Source organism: Phoxinus phoxinus, assembly GCF_949152265.1.
Source record: "Phoxinus phoxinus genome assembly, chromosome: 6".
Taxonomy (NCBI): Eukaryota; Metazoa; Chordata; class Actinopteri; order Cypriniformes; family Leuciscidae; genus Phoxinus; species Phoxinus phoxinus.
This window is the reverse complement of record NC_136881.1, coordinates 6,029,507-6,047,029: the sequence shown is the minus strand read 5'-3', so window position 1 is coordinate 6,047,029 and position 17,523 is coordinate 6,029,507. Positions and strand designations below refer to the sequence as shown.

Sequence of the window (17,523 nt, the reverse complement as noted above, 5' to 3'; positions counted from 1 at the left end):
GAGAGGACCTACTATGTCTCTCCACATGTACTGCGTGTATACGGACCACGGTGGCAGAGCAACAAATGTAAAGAGGCAATTGTCTGTGTCAGTTCCTGACGTTAACACGACCTGGCAGCTCAGACATTGAGCCACTCTGGTATTCCACTAAGCAGGCATGAGGTAGCCAGCAGCCTGATTGATCAGACCTTAATGAAGAGTCAGTCAAAGCCTGTAACATCATTAGCTTCAGCTGCTGGAACGCTCAGGCCTTGACCAGGATAAAACCTGACAGCGGACCATGGGTCTACTTGACAGGCCAAAGTGACACCACCTGCCGATACGCACCCTCATCCTGGATGCCGGTAGATTGATGGGAAAACATCGGGGCTACAGGTAAACAAGAGACCTTTGAAACATGTCTTTGTTCGTACAATGGTAATCATGCGCGATGTAGGTTGGGACGAAATAAGAGGGGGGTCTCAACAAGATCGAGACGCATAATAACTGGATGAAACGTATCGGTTTACTTCTGTGATGTAAGACGGATTGCATTCATATTCTCTGCGAACCGTGACCTGGGCCACCTTTATATGTGCGGGTCCAACCAATCAAACAAGAGATGACAAAGACGCATTATGTATGCGCCGATTATGCGACTATTAAACTAGTATGTAGCAAAATAATTGTTTATTAGGAATAAATGATGTCAGAAAGGATATTTTCTGAACATTTGTGCCTATTATAATACTGCTGTTTCCACCGATATACTGTATAAAAGCAATAAGTCTACAATGATTTTACAATAAAAGTCTTTAAGGGGTAAAAACACACTTTACAATCATTGTAAAACAAAGTTTTTCAGTTTATTACTTTATTTTAGCTCACCATCATTGTGTATTTTTGCATTTTAAAGGCTATTACAACTTCTCAATGTCATTATTCAGGATTAAAAGTCAGGCACCTTAAAAGAAGACAGTTCCATAGGAGATAATTATTAACATTTTGCTCGCATAGGACCACCATATGACGCACTTTGTTTTTATGAGTGCAACAACATTTTAGCTATTCCCACTTTTTCATCCTATACATTAGAACCGGTATGAGACGACTAACATGAAAAAGTATCCATTTATTCAGAGACTCGGTAGCCAGTTGATTTCTCTGTGAATACGTAATACACCTGGTTTTAGTGTGAAAACCAGTACAGCCTTTTTTGCACCATTTCTGCAGTCATACCAAGTTTGAAACCAGAGTGAAGAGTAACATCCATTAATGCAAATGTAAAAGAGCTATTTAACCATCAGTGTTGCCAGCCAGTAATTGCAGCACCCGTACAAAAGACTGCTAAAAGCTCCAACTGCCTTTGAAATCCAGAAATACAGGATGGCTCCCTCTCTAATGTCATGTCACTAGAGTGTTCATATTGAGAGAAAATACTCTTCTGCTATTAATATATTTATATAGTCTTGTTAGTCACACATAATAATGCTCTATATTTTGTTCATTTGTGTCATTTTAATAAAAGGTGCACAAGGTAAATCTACCTAACTAGGATTTTAAGGTGAGTTTGGGGTCAGTAAGATTTTTTTCCATCTATCCATCTATCTATCTATCCATTCATCCATCATCAGTTTTAGCTGCTGGTACTCACCTTGAGGAAAGACAGGTTGCGGTTGCGTTCAATACTGGTGATCTCCAGATTACCCATGACCACCTCACAGTTCTCGTAAAATTTCCGAAGTGTTTTATACTGCTGGTCCAAATCAGACAGCGTGCTGAGCTTGTTATCGGTGCCAGGACACACTGCGGAAGAGAAAGAGAGAGACAGAGAGATTGATCAATCAGATGACTAAAACTGTTTTGCACTAGTTCATTGAGAAGATTGAAGCTCACATGTAAATAAATCCACAGGGAAAAAAACACATGTAAGTGATAAAAACAAGTTCTGAAGCTAGTTTCATCAAGATGTCATAACCTGTTTCGCTCTCGTCTCTATATGAAGACAAATGAGAGCTGGCGAGGACAATTCCCTAACATCATCTATTAGATCACGGACCTGTAGACCCATGACCACAAACAGAGTATTTGCTCAACAGGCTTAGAGAATAAGAGGAACTCCAGTCGATAGCGCAGCGGAGGCATTTGTGCTGGAGTTATAATGTGGGAAACCACTGGGCTGATGGTGATGGTGATGCTTCTGAAGTGGAGGCAGGAGTAATAAGCAGTTATTGAACCCCGGAGGGCGACTGTTTCTCTACATTACAGCAAGCTATATTACAGCCCGCCGCCTGCAGAGCGGACCACTCCATATTATTGCTGTGGACAAATTACACCCTTCCCAGCTAAATTCATTCACTGTCACAGTTAGGTAGTCCCGGAGGACACGGCGATGCCATGGTGTATACAAAGCCAAGATTTAGACCTCTGCTGGACAAATGGAGAATAGATTCCCTTATTGAATATGCCACATCTACAGGTGAGAAAAGCATCTGGCGAGAAGAACAATGCGCCGTCCAGTACAATGTTTCTCACAAATAGAGGTTTCCTCTGTGCTGGAGTCAATTTGTTTCTGAGAAAGCTCACTAGAGAGGGAAATGTAAGATGTCAATCTTTTCCACCCTTTCCTTCTAGCGTTTTTTTCTCTCTCTCTCTCTCAGATTGAGGCTGTAAAGTACCTTAATTTGTCTCACTTTTCACCGGAGCTTATAACACACAGAACACAAATGCATGTAGCAAGATTAAAAGTGCATTTAAAGCACTGACACCCAACCTCTTTTGTCTTTGAAAACTTCTGATAAAAAGCTGTAATATATGAAAGCCCTTTTTTGGTTACAAAAATTGTGAAATTATAAAGAGATGTCACATTTATAAGAAAATGTCACTTGTGAGATAAAAAAAAAAGCAGCAATTGTGAGATATACATATCCATTGTATCACAATTACCTTTTAATTTTTATTTTGTGATGAGAACAGGCTTCCAGAGTTATACGTTGTGTTAAAATAAAATAACTTGAAGTTGAAGTAAAACAATTACTAAATCTAAAACTGAAAACTGGTCTTTGACGTGGAAAAGTGCTTAGAGCCATGTCAGGGTCTAAGCAGCCGTACACACTTTTCCTTTTGACAGAGAGTTGGAGTACTGAAGGTAGTAAAAATCTAAGCAATTCTTGCCGTTCGCCATTCTCAGTAATGCATTTGGATGTTGACTGCTGCTCTTTCATATGTTGATGAAATTAATTGGCGACATTACAAGGCAGAGATCTGAAACGATTCAGCTGTGCAACATTTCAAGATCTTTTGCGAAGAGATCAGGATGCACGTTTTTTTGTGCATACGTTTGTTCTCTGAATTATACATTCGCACATTTGAGAAAAGATGGTAAGATCAAATCTAGGGAATTCAGAATTCACTCAGTAAGACCTCAAAAATCTTGGCCTTCAACTTTCAGCGCTTTGAGTATTTACTTTACTATGGCTCAGAGGCAAAAAAGTGTTTCAAATGAAACGTTCAATATAAGGGTGACTGATGTGCTCAAAACTGAAGAATGAAAAATGAGAGTGTGTCCTTTTGCTCCCTGCCCACACTGACCCAATAATCCATGATCGTTTCTGACGCTAAGGGATTCCTTTCCATACTTCAATGGCATTTGTCGACAGAAACTGAGCCTTTAGCTTTAGAGACCTGAAAAGCCCACATCAGAGCTTCAGGATATGGGATCTAGGCAGGATCAATGGAGTGACAGATCACCACATTAACACCCATCCCACTATTTCAAACGCTCATAATTTTTGACTCGGTAAACCCCAAGCTCCCACATTTGTTGACGTGCAACAAATCTGTTCATCACATTTGCTTCAATGAGACTTTTCTGTAGCTCAAACAGTAGAGCGTTGGCGCTTGCAATGCCAAGGTCATGGGTTCAATTCCCAGGAAAGCAAGAATTGATAGGAATGCAAATGTGTTTTTTGAAATGCATTGTAAGTCAATTTGGATTAAAGTGTCAGCCAAATGCGTAAATGTAAGTGATATCTGGACTTTTCAGGTCTCCAAAAGTCCAGCTTTTATCATGTTTTCATTGCAATTATGAACAACTTACCGACCTATATACAATAACCATGTAGGCTATATGTATGTGTATCAAATTTTCATTATGAATGAAATTTTATTTCACCAAAATTTTTATGGTGACTTTAATTTGCACTATATTTTCTCAAAATTATATTAAACATTTGAAAATGTATAAAAGAAGAACGACAACTTACTCCGGTCAATTGGACACAGTTTTGGACCGATACAACAATCTCAAAATGGCTAAATATTGGCTGATATACTGGTCTACGATTACAAATTACTACATCAGCACTGGGATTTTTCACGGTTTGAACCACTCTCTGATCTGAAATGACTCTTTCTGCATGTTATATTGTTACGCCAGTAGGCTATGACAACTGACAGTCAAAATGAGTGAGTCAATTCATTCACGAGTAATTATCAATGAGTCATTTATTCAAACAATTAGCTCAAAAATACTGATTCATTCTGAATTGAAACATGCGACATTGTGAGTGAGTCATTGAATCGTTCATTCAACAGATTTGCCAACGCTATCTCACGACCGATTCGTACAAATTTGTTCAAGTGATTAAAAGGTGGCTAATCCGTACGAATTCATACGACCTCACTCGTACGAATTTGTACAATTTGTCTAAACCCACGTGATGGGTAGGTTTAGGGGCGGGGTCAGGAGTAGGTCATTTGTACGAAATCATACAAATTTGGCAACTTATAAAATATGTAGGATTTAGCAAAAATCCTACAAATTCGTACGAGGGAGGTCGTATGAATTAGCCACCTCATAAAATGCCGTTAGATCGGGTTGGATTTGCTCAAAAAACTGTTTAAATATTGCTATAACACACAGATTGACAAACTCAGTTGCAAGATTGATTATATTATCTTAATTTTCTCAGTAAATGTATATATCTATATATATATATATATGAATAATTGCAATTAATTAATTAATTGACATGTCATGTAATTAATGTTTTACATTTTATTGACAGAATGACAGAACTACTATTAATGTAGCTATACACTAAGTGTCTAAATTTGTCCAAAGAATTTAGCCAGTTGATGAGATTATATTCGAACTCTTTTGGAGTAATTGTGTCGTCTCAAAAAAATACCCCCCTCAATGCAGGAAGTACAGGAGAACAGGCTGTTTTTCCAGAATGATGGCGATCGCTTAACGGCTCAGAGCTCGGCCAATGAAATCGCAGCAGTCCCTCATCCATCATTAGCTGACGGGGTCAAAGTGAGCCGCCCTCTCCTCATGCTAAAAACTCCAGTCTGCCCTGAATCATCATTCTCTATCACAAACCTTAATTTACGCCATTGATTAAACTAATATCACCAAGTGACACCAACCCCATTTGGCTATAAGGACATCTGCGATGATCTTGAACACAGTTTTCTCTTCCTGGTGAGAAAACCATACAGCATAATCATTAAGATTTCAATTTAAAAATGTCGGGGGTTTTTTCATCCTAAAATACTCTTATCCTTATTTAATATGCAAATATAACAATAAGTCAGACATTGATAGGTTGAAAAACAAGAATTGAAATCCACTTCTGAGATGCATTAAAAGAAAGATGCTGAAGACCTGAACGGTGTTTGCTGCCTTTTTAACGAGATGAACCTCAGTTCTCACATTCTGAATCAATAATAATTTGCTTAAATGGCAAAAAGAAAGGTGTAAATAGCTAAAATATGACATGAAGTGGACATTACACGATGTGGTCAGCCAATATTCAATCAGGTGACTATAAATCAGATTCATGCAGTAATCCATATTCTTATAAGAGTCACAGTTGCTGAATGTAAAAGTCATATCTCAGGTGGACGGCTATTGTAGGAGGTCACTGAAGCATGGAAACCATGTTGGGGGTGGAATTATGTTCCCAATCCATCAAACTTGGGATCTACCGACGGCATTTCGCTTCTGGTGTGAGGTATATGAAGCAACAAATCTACAAAGAAGTGTAGGGAGGTATGGCATGTGTTGTGCACAAGACAGGGAACATTCGGTTGAGTAATGTGATGGAAATTGATGTTTGTAATAGATATAATCATGCATCTGCATTCCAGGCTTCCGAATGTAATGTGTTCCCATTTCAGTTAGGCTGTTCATTTCAAAATTGACCGTAATATCCCAAGCGATGAGCAGGCAGTTTGATGGTTTCCTCTTGGAAATGAACTCTGTCAAGTGCAATAACATGAATCAGATTGTGAAACGCAGAAAGAAGACACGTCCCCAGCTCGCAGATTTGGGAGTTGTAGATACAAATTGCAGCCTTAAGTTTTTATAACAATGCTTCAAAGAATGAGTTCAAATATATCTAAAATTCAATAAATACATTATGTTTCATACACAAACACAATATGTTTTTCAAAAATATATAAAATTGAAAAAAAGAGTTTTTCGCCTACAGATGACAACTTTATCAAAATGATTCTCGTTCACATGGATCCGTGAAAACGATTAAAAACATTGCATTATGCTGCCAGGCCAGTAGTTGGCGATGTCACTTTGTAAAGAAACACTACGCGCTTATAGACTGAACACGTAATATACATGCATATAAACTCACAGTTTTAAAAGATTCGCATTTGTGTTGTTTACAGAGACAATAACAATATTGTTTTTAGATGAAAATGGTTTCATTTAAATGACCCCAACTATAAACACACCTGATCAAACTATAGTCCTTAAGGATAGGCTTTTTTCTCAAGAGTCGTAAATGACATCAGCGCAATGTAAAGATATCATTAAAGTAAAGTAAAGATAGCACCTATTATATTAATATTATCTTTTCTCAGATAACGCTTCTTTCCTTTTGTGTTTTGTCTGTCTTCCAAGTTGTTGTTTTTATATAATCTACAAAGACATAACATTTTACTTGTTTGTAACTTTGTTTTACATTTTATGGATATAGCTTAACTAACAATTTTACTAGAGACAAGTAAATACATGTGTGTTTCAATGGGCTTTTCTACAATGAAACTTTGATACTGTACTAAAAAAAACAATAAAAAAAAAGGTCATTATAAAAATCCAAAAAATGCATGTTTTTTGAAATCGTAGGGTTTTGATGTCGAAATATAAACGGACACAATCCTAAGACAAAATCGGGATAATGGGCAAAAATCATGTTCTGCTTCCTACTTTCTTTCTTATGTGGAAAATGTCTCTCTTTTTTGTCCATATGATGAAAGTCAATGGGCTCCAGTGTACTTAGTTTGGACCCCGTTGCACTGACTTTCCTTGTATGGACTCTTTGCAAAATCTTTTACGACAAATTACAGAATTGTCCTTTTTTGGTGAAGAACAGTACTATGCATCTAATCACATTTGTATTCAAGCAAATCTGTGATCAAATACCTGAAAGAGTATCTGAAGACATGCTGCAGTGTAAAGTACAAATAACATACATTCAACGATGAGAGAAGCTCACCACTCTACTGATTGAAGAGAGATGTTATACATTATAAAGGAACAAAAAAAAAATATCTAATTGAGACTGAATAAAATACAATCGCATAGAGCTTATAATACTTTCAAGCAGGAAGGATGTTCACATGACTGTGGGTTCAGAGGCGCACCAAGTGTAATTTTCGAAAAGTGTAATTTTGAAGCATGAATTTTAATAATGTGATCAAGTGTAATCAGGCAACTTGCAGATACTTCATATAGTGTGAAATAAAGTTCAGATATGCACTGGCAAGCCCTGACTATGTCGCCTAGTGTCAAACTGCTATAATTTGATAATGAAAAAAAAACACAAATGACAAAGAAATGGTTATTGTATGGAGGCAATTACGAATATGGACATTATGAACTGAAAGGACTAGGATCTCTATATGACTTCATTCTCCTAAAGCAGTTGTTTCAAACTCATTTGGGTGCACAAAACCCTCATCTGTTCCAGAATCAGCTTCCTGCTGCCTGAATAACTAACATTAGTGTAAAATGAGATGTAAAATTTAACTCACCACATGCCTATATAAGTGAATTTTAATCAAACTACAATATTGAAAACTTCTCACTGCTCTTCACTGAAAATTAACATAAATTATAATATTACGAATGTGTCCTTTTTGTTGTTACTGCTGAGGGTGACTCACACAACCGTGAAAAAACTTGGTTCACCTGAAAAGTGCGACTTTTTCCATATTCACATCTTAAATGCTGCATAATTAAAATAAATGTTCTATTGCTTTAAGATGCAAGCTGTTACATGCTGTATACACAGAAGTACAAAAGAGTTTAATTGTCTTTCTGTAACGAAAAATACCTTGCATATTGCAAAAAAGCATACAAATGTTCTCAATGATCCTGATGGAAAGGGACTCTACCACGTGCCCTGTCTTGAATCTTTAAAAGCTTAATGCATTTATTAGCATGTGCCTTTATTGAGTAGATAATGCATGATCCAAAAGTGTGAATTATTTAGCATCAGAGTTGAAAGTTAACCATCTACAGAGGTTAAAACCTTATTAGAATATTAAATGTACATATGTAATGAGTTCAATTCCTGTTGTTCACATACAGTATGAGCTCATTTTCACGAGCCAGACCTGTAGCAGTCCCATTCAAGGGTCAAGGTTACATCATAGCTGGCAAACTCGCCTGTAGTAATGGATGTTAAAGTGACGAAACCATCTGGACATGAACATATTTTGTCAGCATGCTGACTGAGTTGCTTCCTTTGGCTCTGGCTCTTTTGTGTAAGGTTGTATTTTACCAGTATATGCTATCTTTGAATTCTGATTTCTGATAACATAATATTTGATAGTGGATTCAGGCAACTGCACAACTTAAAGGGATACTTCACCTCTGGGTCATTTATGTAGTAGAAATGTGAAATTATTTTTTTATTTAGAGCCTTCTAGACTGAGAAAAGCCAGAAAATGTATTTGTGGCTCATGTGGATGAAAGACAACAACTCCCAGAATGCACTTGCTTCGCTGCCCTACGAGGCCACTCCCAAGCCATGCCTACCGGTAAGAGCGCAGTTAAACAACAAGGCTAGGCTACTAGTGAGTCTCAGTGACAAGTCTGCCCGGGATTTCTAGATCAGCAAAAAATGTCCGGGATTCGGCTTTTGCGTTCTACAGTCGCCATTCATTAGGTTTACTCTGTGAGCAGGACGAGACTGACGGCCGCGGGAGAACAACGCGAGGCCGGTGACGTGATTACTGATGAGCGACACCTGTGAGACGCACCGGTCTCGTATCTCTCACGGAGGTGCGGGAATTTTCTTAGCAATGTTAAAACGCACATTATCCCATCACTTGTCAGCGTTCATGTAAACACTACATTCAGATTCACCAATTGGAATGAGTTCAGTTAGATTGAAACAAAAGCTGTGCATGTAAACAATGAATGGCGACTGCAGAAAGCAAAAGCAGAAACCCGGACATTTTGGGCGATCTCGACAACCGGACATGTCCGGGAAAAAGAGGATGGTGACCCGTACTACTCAGCTTTCTCCACAGAACAAGAGCCTGTTAGCTTAGCTTCAAATAAAAGATGGCTGACACTATTTGTACATTCTGTGAGTGAGATTCCACCCTCTATGGGCGGGTTGAAAACATGCGGATCTAGCGCCTTCTACTGGCAGTAGTTTTTAGCCTTTGGCCAAAAAAGCCTCAGATGAAGCAAAATGATGATTTTTGCGTCATCAGAGGAATTTTTACAGACAAAAAATACGTACATCTCTTGTCTCAGGGGGATATGAGGGAGGGAAGCACGGTAATTTAAAAATACTACAGGTTTTCTACTGATAAAAAGCGTAATGCTAAATCCTGAAGTACCCCTTTAATGTTACTGTAAAGAGGACATTTTTGCACTGAGTTTTGCAATAAGAGCTGTAATCACACATTTAAAGCAGTGGTGAGGCACAAATATCAGTTTAGAAGTCTACTATTCCTTGGTTTCATTATTGCAATTGCAAAAATGCAGTCATTTAAATTAATGCAAATTTGTTCCTCAGTATACATATGATGCTGTGAGTTGAACGTACACTGGATAGAGTATCGAGATGTAACAAACACCCTTCTCCAAGATTCGACTAACAAAGGCATGTGACAGCAGCGCTAATGCCACAAATGACACATGCAACAACACAAACATGCCACACTGTTCTTCTTCACCCACAGCATGCCACAGGAACCCCACTGTTGTTTTCCTCCATGGCTGCTTACAAAAGCCAACTGATGCATCTATGATATCAGGGCGGTGGGGAAGGTTATATAATTTCTGAGGAGGCCAGCAATTACATCACTCTTTGTTTCGCATACCTAAAAGAACATATAACATGCTACTACCACTACTCGTACAATGAAACAAGTGCTTATTAAAGATTAATATTAAAAGCAACAGAGCCCACTCCATTATTTAAATTTCTACACATAATATATTCCTCAGTCTGTGACCCAATTTGAATGTAAGTCTATGGGATTTCTATTTATAATTATCTTTCAAAAAGGGTTGCAAATATGACATTTGGCAACAGTAATGTGTTTAACGGCTGAGTAATCATCGATATGTCAGTGGTTTAGAATCAATTACATGCTACATGTATACATCAGTTTAACTCTTTGACACAGAACTTACACATCAGATAACTCATTAATTGTCAACTGAAAATCTTTGACAGTCTTGATGGCCTGCTTTTTAGCACAGTGCAAGTAACCACAGTTTGCTGAACTTACTAAATTATAGATGACTATAAAGAATGTGTGGTAGTTTACCATAATGAGTGTCAGGTATATAACTCATTATTAAGAAATAAATGTAAATACAAATTTAACATAATGAATACTATTTTTTATCAGAATGATTGCACTCCCTTACATTTGGCTGACACGCATGTTCACATTCACTCTGGAATGAAATGAAAATTCAGTCATTATTTATTCACCTTTAAGTCAAAGAATCAAATAGAGTTTTTTCATACAACAACAGTTCATTGTGAGGACATTTGTCCAACTTCAAAAGTCTCTAAAAGTACCATAAAATAGTCCACAACTATTTAAGTGATTAACAGAACTTCTTTATTTTTTTAAACATTCCAGTTACTTTAACTACTGTCTAATTTTGATCCGCCAATGTATAAAGTTCCAGACAAAGCCATAGCAGAACATAAAACGTTGCATGTTTCAGAGCAACACACAGTAATGGTCTGAAAACACACAGAAAAATTCAGTGTTTCAAATGAATCGATTGCGTGAATGATTCAGTGATTCCCTCATAAAGCCATCACTTGTTAAGGCCATAAATGAATCAGTGCTTTTGAACAAAACTATGGAATGAATGATTCAGTCACTCACTCATTGGTAAAGGCAGTCAATTGTTTTGTTTTGAATCACTCTTTGTGAACTAATAGGTTGAGTGAATGATTCAAATATTCACACTATACAGTAGGTCATAAACAGTATTTGAGCCAAGTGTTCGAGGTGGCGAAAAGTTAAACAGATGACCTACTACTTCCAGCAAGATTCTGAAGATTGCATCCACTGAACACTATTCCATGAGGCCACGGGAGAGGGTTTGTGAATGACAGTGAAGTGACGCAACTGACGCCATAGGTCACATGACAGTGACAAAATGGATGTAGATCCGAATTTATACAGTATGCTGTATTTTGGATGTATATAGTTAGTTGTTCCGTTCCAGTCACTTGCCACCACCTATTGGTGCTTGGATGTAACTGCAAAAAGAGTCGCTGATAAATCCTCTCTAACAGACAGTCTGAAATGTGCAAATACAGAATAGCAGAATAAAACAAAACCTGTTGCAGTTTGGACTGCATATCAGCATGTCGGAGATGTTAAGCATGAATTATTTGGTTTGCCTCTCTGTCAGCTGCATTCAGCACTGTGTGTGACATGCAGAGAAGACAGCTGTAATAGTAGGTGGGATTCTTTATGCAACAACCTGAAGAAGAGTGTGACAGATGAGTCACCGAGCGAGCGTGTTCATGCCTTAAGAGGGAATATGTTAATACCACACCGCTAACGTTAAACTGTTCAACAAAAACATAAAAAATATTGCAATCATTTTCTCAACCTCATGTTGTTCCAAATACTTTTAAAGGAACACATAAGGAGAAATTCTTATTTGAGCTTCAAAAAAAGATGTGTAAAAGTGGTCAAATGATTCATGCTCTATATTCCAAGTCTTCAGAATCATCACTTCCGATGAAATGTTAACAACTGAGTCTGGATCATGAGTCTGTGACTTGAGCTTAGATTAGATTTGTAAATGAATCATTTAGACAGGTGTTGTGAACTGGATCAATTGTTCATTGGCATATTTGACTCAAAAGAGCGATTCATTCATGCATCAGATATTGCTACCTCTCTAATGAACACGCCATGGAAAATAGGATGGATATACTGTACATGTATATATATATATATATATATATATATATATAATCTTTAATCAAAATAACTTCTCCCTCTTGCGGTGACATCTCTTCTCTGGCGTGTTTACTGGTGCGAGGACGGGACAAACTGTCACTCACATGAGATCGACCCATAACAAAACAACCATCCAACAATCCAATCAGTTCCCAATGGACAAAATCAAGTCCTGTACTACAATTTCTCTTGTTCAAGAAGCCTTTCACTTTGATGTCACAATAGGGGGGAAAAAGATGATTGCAACTTCTGTTTCATGCTGACTTTAAAATACATGGAGTATAAAAGTTTGTATTTTGGGTAAGTGTCTATTTCCCACTCTATTCCACACATGGACAGTCTGCCTCTCATTAACCAAGATATGGAGACAGGTGTGCTAGAAACCTTTGGTATTCACTGTCTTAATACAGTATCTCTATTTCATACACACATACACATGCATCCTCGCTGACTAACACAGCCGACAAGAGTCGCTGTCAAAACAGATTGGGAGCCAGCGCTGGGCCATTCATCACCCCGCTCTGGTGTTCCTGTCGACTCTACTAACAGCCGCACACAAGGGCCTGTCTCCGACTACTTGAGTTTCCATAGAAAGCATGCACTGGAGACTGCACCATTAATCCTAAACAATCACTTGGGCTGGAACCAGTTGATACGTCTGAGAGAGCCAGCAATTCACAGCTGCTTTCTCGTTTATATATAAACCACATCCTTGCTTATCTGGTGCATAATGCTTCCATTTTACACCTCACAAATTACTTTGACATTTGCAAAAAATGCTTCCAGAGTAGATCTGGGGATTAGTGTCACAAAAAATATTTTTACATTATAACACAGTGCTCTGTAAACATGAAGTTAAACAGCTTTTCTCCCTGGTCTGACTCTTAAAAATGTACTCATTGCTGTAACCCTACGTAGTTAGGTTTGTTCAGAATAGAACAAAATTAGAATAGAACAAAATTAGAATAGAATAGAATAGAATAGAATAGAATAGAATAGAATAGAATAGAATCTATGTGGTTTCTGGGACATGTTACCCCTCACCACAAGTATGGGCAATAGTAAGTCTAGGAACATTAATACACTTAAATAACACCAGTTAATTTAGATGTTGCCTGTTAGATAATACAATGATACATTTTTTAAATATTTTGTAGAATATGAAATATTACACGATTACAGATCTGACTGCAGAGTGTATCCTCATTAAAGGTTCTGGTACTCATTTATTCATTAATATATTGGGTTCCTCTGTTCATCTAGGCTAACCAATGACTGACAGCAACTTTGTCATTGAGGCACAATGGTGGCATCGTGGGACAACATCACACACTAGTACTGTCACACAGAGAGGAGAGAGAGTGAAACTGTTAAATGTTGTCCCCTTCCAAATCTGACCGACCCTTTAAAGGGCTCCAAACCTCTGTGGACGAAAAGAAGCCCGGACAAAGTAAGGATGCAATAGGGGCAATAACGAGAGGAAAAAGGGAAAAGCCGATGAAGATGAAAAGGAATAGACCTGACCGCAGGGTTTAACAGAGGTTTTCTGAAGCTGGGGACATTGAAAGGACTGCAATGGAGTTGATGCAATGTGCAACATCATGTGATGGGAAAATTTACCAGAAAAAGTGATGGTTCTTCTAATGGTGTAGTGACACAAAGTTAAATAAAATAAAAAAAGCAAAAAGACTAAAACTAAAGTAGACCAAAAAAAATTCAAAATATTTGTAATTATTTTAATATTTAAAATATTGTTATGTCAAAGTATTACAAGCCTTAAAGATAATCATATAAATCTGTTTTATTATTATTTAAATTACCAATAAATGTATTCTTGACGTCAAGTTATAGCCAGCAGCACTTCATCTTTAATAACATGAGATTTTGGCCAAAAAAAACAAAAAAAAAACAAGACAAAAACACATAGCCACAGTAAACTGTAAAGTTGATAAAAATGTGATGTTATGCTCTCACTGCCTCATATGGGTGTGTGATGCCTCTTACTGATGGACAGAAAAACATAGGCCTATGTCTGGAATTATCTGGTCAAAAACCTCGTAACTCCATTGGATTTTGGTCAGATGTTAATAATATAATGACACAAGCAAGTGTCTGACCATATATACAACAATATCTTTGACAATGCAGTATTTTTTCTTTTTTTCATTTCCTAAAAATAAGCGGTTTTGGAGGTACGGGTTTCCGGCCTGACAGCGATAATATGTACACTGTAAGTGACTTGGAGCGACATTTAAGGTCAAATGCCTTAAAGGGATAGTTCACTTTAAAATGAAAATTCTGTCATCATTTACTCACCCTCAAGTTGTTTCAAACCTGTATTAATTTATTTTTTCTGCTGAACACAAAGAAAGATATTTTGAAGAATGTCAGAAACCAAACAGTAGTCTGTACCCATTGACTTCCATAGTATTTTTTTTGTTCCTACTATGGAAGTCAATGGGTACAGACTACTGTTTGGTTTCTGACATTCTTCAAAATATCTTTCTTTGTGTTCAGCAGAAAAAATAAATTAATACAGGTTTGAAACAACTTGAGGGTGAGTAAATGATGACAGACTTTTAATTTTAAAGTGAACTATCCCTTTAAGGACACATAGGTCACAGATCACCCGCAACTTTGTGGTTACCTCAACACCAAAGCACACCCTCCTTTTTTTTCCTTTTCTTTTTTTTTTCTCGCAACCATGTTAATTGGCCTATTAGCGTTTCATCACAGAAGTTTATTCTATAAGTTTGTAAAGAGTAAGCAACATAGTTGCCCAGTTTCCCACTGAAGCTTTTTTGTCCCTTGACAGTTTATTAATTTCTCGTGTCATTATAACATCAGGAAATTGGCTCATTCGAGCCTGAATTTTTCCTCTTTAAAGATTTACCTTAAGTGGTACGAATAAAAACAGCTTCTTTCAATTATGTTTTCCAGGTAAAGTCAGCTAGAAAGAATAATTGCACTGGGTGTTGTGGCTCCCAGAGATGGATTACAAGCTCACGGTAGAGCTGTCAGATGCTCCGTGGGGGTTTGAGGGGGAAAGCGGGTGTCTCTGGGTGAGTGTGTACTTGTTTATGTGCGGTGGACTGGTGGTAGCAGAGTTGGTTTCTGCTGATTAAAGGCTTGACAGCTGTCCACATATTTTGTGTGGCCATGCACCTGAATCTAGGGACTATGACACCTGTCAGTATGTACTCACATGTAGCATTCTAAGCACAACAATCACAATAGTGAAGCAAATAGTTTAGCATCTGTCCAAAGCACGCTTATCACAGCATTAAGTTATAAAAGTCATTTATACCATCAAATACAGATGGTCTTCTTCTTTCATTTCATCACACTAAAATGTAAAGACCTCATAAACTGGTTTGAGGCTAATTCATTTCCTGTGTTGACATATTTAAAAAAAACAACTGAAATTCAAATTATTTTTTAGATATTTAACTAGACAAAGACAAACTTTAATATTGACTTGATTAAACCTTGTTTAAAAGCTTTAAAAACAACAGACGGATGAACGGACGGACGGATGGATGGATAGACTGTATACATATAGACTGTATATATTTGTATTTTGGTTTATTGTAATATGAAAAATATATTTTAAAGCTCTAAAAAACATAAAACTGCTAAAAGATGATTGTGTGCACTGTGCACTAGCATAAAGAATACAGATGACATTGAAGCTAACAGAAATGGGGAAAAAACACCCATTCTGATTTCATGGAGACTTTAAAGGTTATGCTCAGAATAGAAGACGTCTGAATGTCTTTGCTGTTTGGGTCTGGCTTAAAGAGAACAGATCCTGCCTATATTTTCTAAGCTCTCATGCATAAAAAACCATACACCAAACTCAACTGGCCACAATGTTATTCTGAGTAAAAAAAACACTCTGAACTCTGTCCTGGGTAAAGCCACCTGTTCCAGATGTGGCACTAACAGATGTTTGCATGCATTAAACTGTCATAAGAATTATTTCTGCACTCCCTCTCGAGACTTCATGTCCTCATGTGTTTGTATTTCCCTTCGTGCCATATGTGGGTAATTTCATTGCACATCTGTATTCTTATTTTATAATAGCATATGTCAAGGTGCAATGGCTTCACATGACTAGAATCCAAGATCTTCTCACAAACACAAACACATTGAGTATAAAGGGATCATGCATTGTATTTCAGTGTCTTGTCAGTCCCTTACAGAAAAGGAAACATCCCATCTAAAACTTTCCACAGTCCGAATCAATTACACATCATGTCACAAAACACATTGCCATTCAGTTCTGATCAAACTTTCCCTGTGTCTCTATGCACGAGGATTCAAGAAACTGGATGGATATTGCATGGATGTTCTGATGGCCATCATCCATTATGTTGTGTGGGGAATGGATGTGATGCCTGAAGTGTGAGCTCAGATGAGTTATTCTTGCCAGTTCAATTTCAAAGGGACAAAGAGCATCTAATGTTGTTATATGTGTGCATTTTTTTCTATCTAATATTTGTCTGAACACATATGCAAAAAAAATAAAAAAATATTTGGTTAAATTTGAGCTAAAGGTCAAATATGCTGTCATATTTAATTAGTGATTTGCTTTGGGGAATTTCAGTCTGTCCCGTTTAAATAGAAAGGAGCTTTACCTGCATGTCTAGAAAATAGCTGCCTGAGGGTGTTGCAAAGATGGAATCTCAAAGACTACAGTTTTAAACAGGCCCAAAATTTGCCCTTTATTGAACTTTCCAAGATGCTAAATCTGGCTGATGTCCATGCTGAACCCTGTGGAACCATTATACTGAATATACCAGTTATTTTAAAGGCAAAGGTTTGTTACTCTGTACTTCCAGTTAACCACAAAGCAGTAGTGATGCATCGATCAGGATTTTTCATGAGCAATTACGATTGCAGATGTTTACAAGCAAATTATTATTTTTCTTTGTTTTTTCTCAAATGTATTTGTTGTTTATGTGGTCTATTACAGGCCAAACTGGCCTTCAACAATGTCTAAACAAAGATGCTGCAGACATGTAGCATGAGCAATTGTTTTGG

General features: G+C 37.3%; 1 protein-coding gene across 1 annotated transcript in view; it reads right to left on the bottom strand.

Annotated features, from left to right (window-relative positions):
- erbb4a (erb-b2 receptor tyrosine kinase 4a) overlaps positions 1 to 17,523 on the bottom strand; it is a 172,165-nt gene that overhangs the window by 69,761 nt on the left and 84,881 nt on the right. The window contains exon 2 of the mRNA XM_079615910.1: positions 1,634 to 1,785. Within this exon, the coding sequence (XP_079472036.1) occupies positions 1,634 to 1,785 (152 nt within the window). The remainder of the gene's footprint in view (positions 1 to 1,633; positions 1,786 to 17,523) is intronic.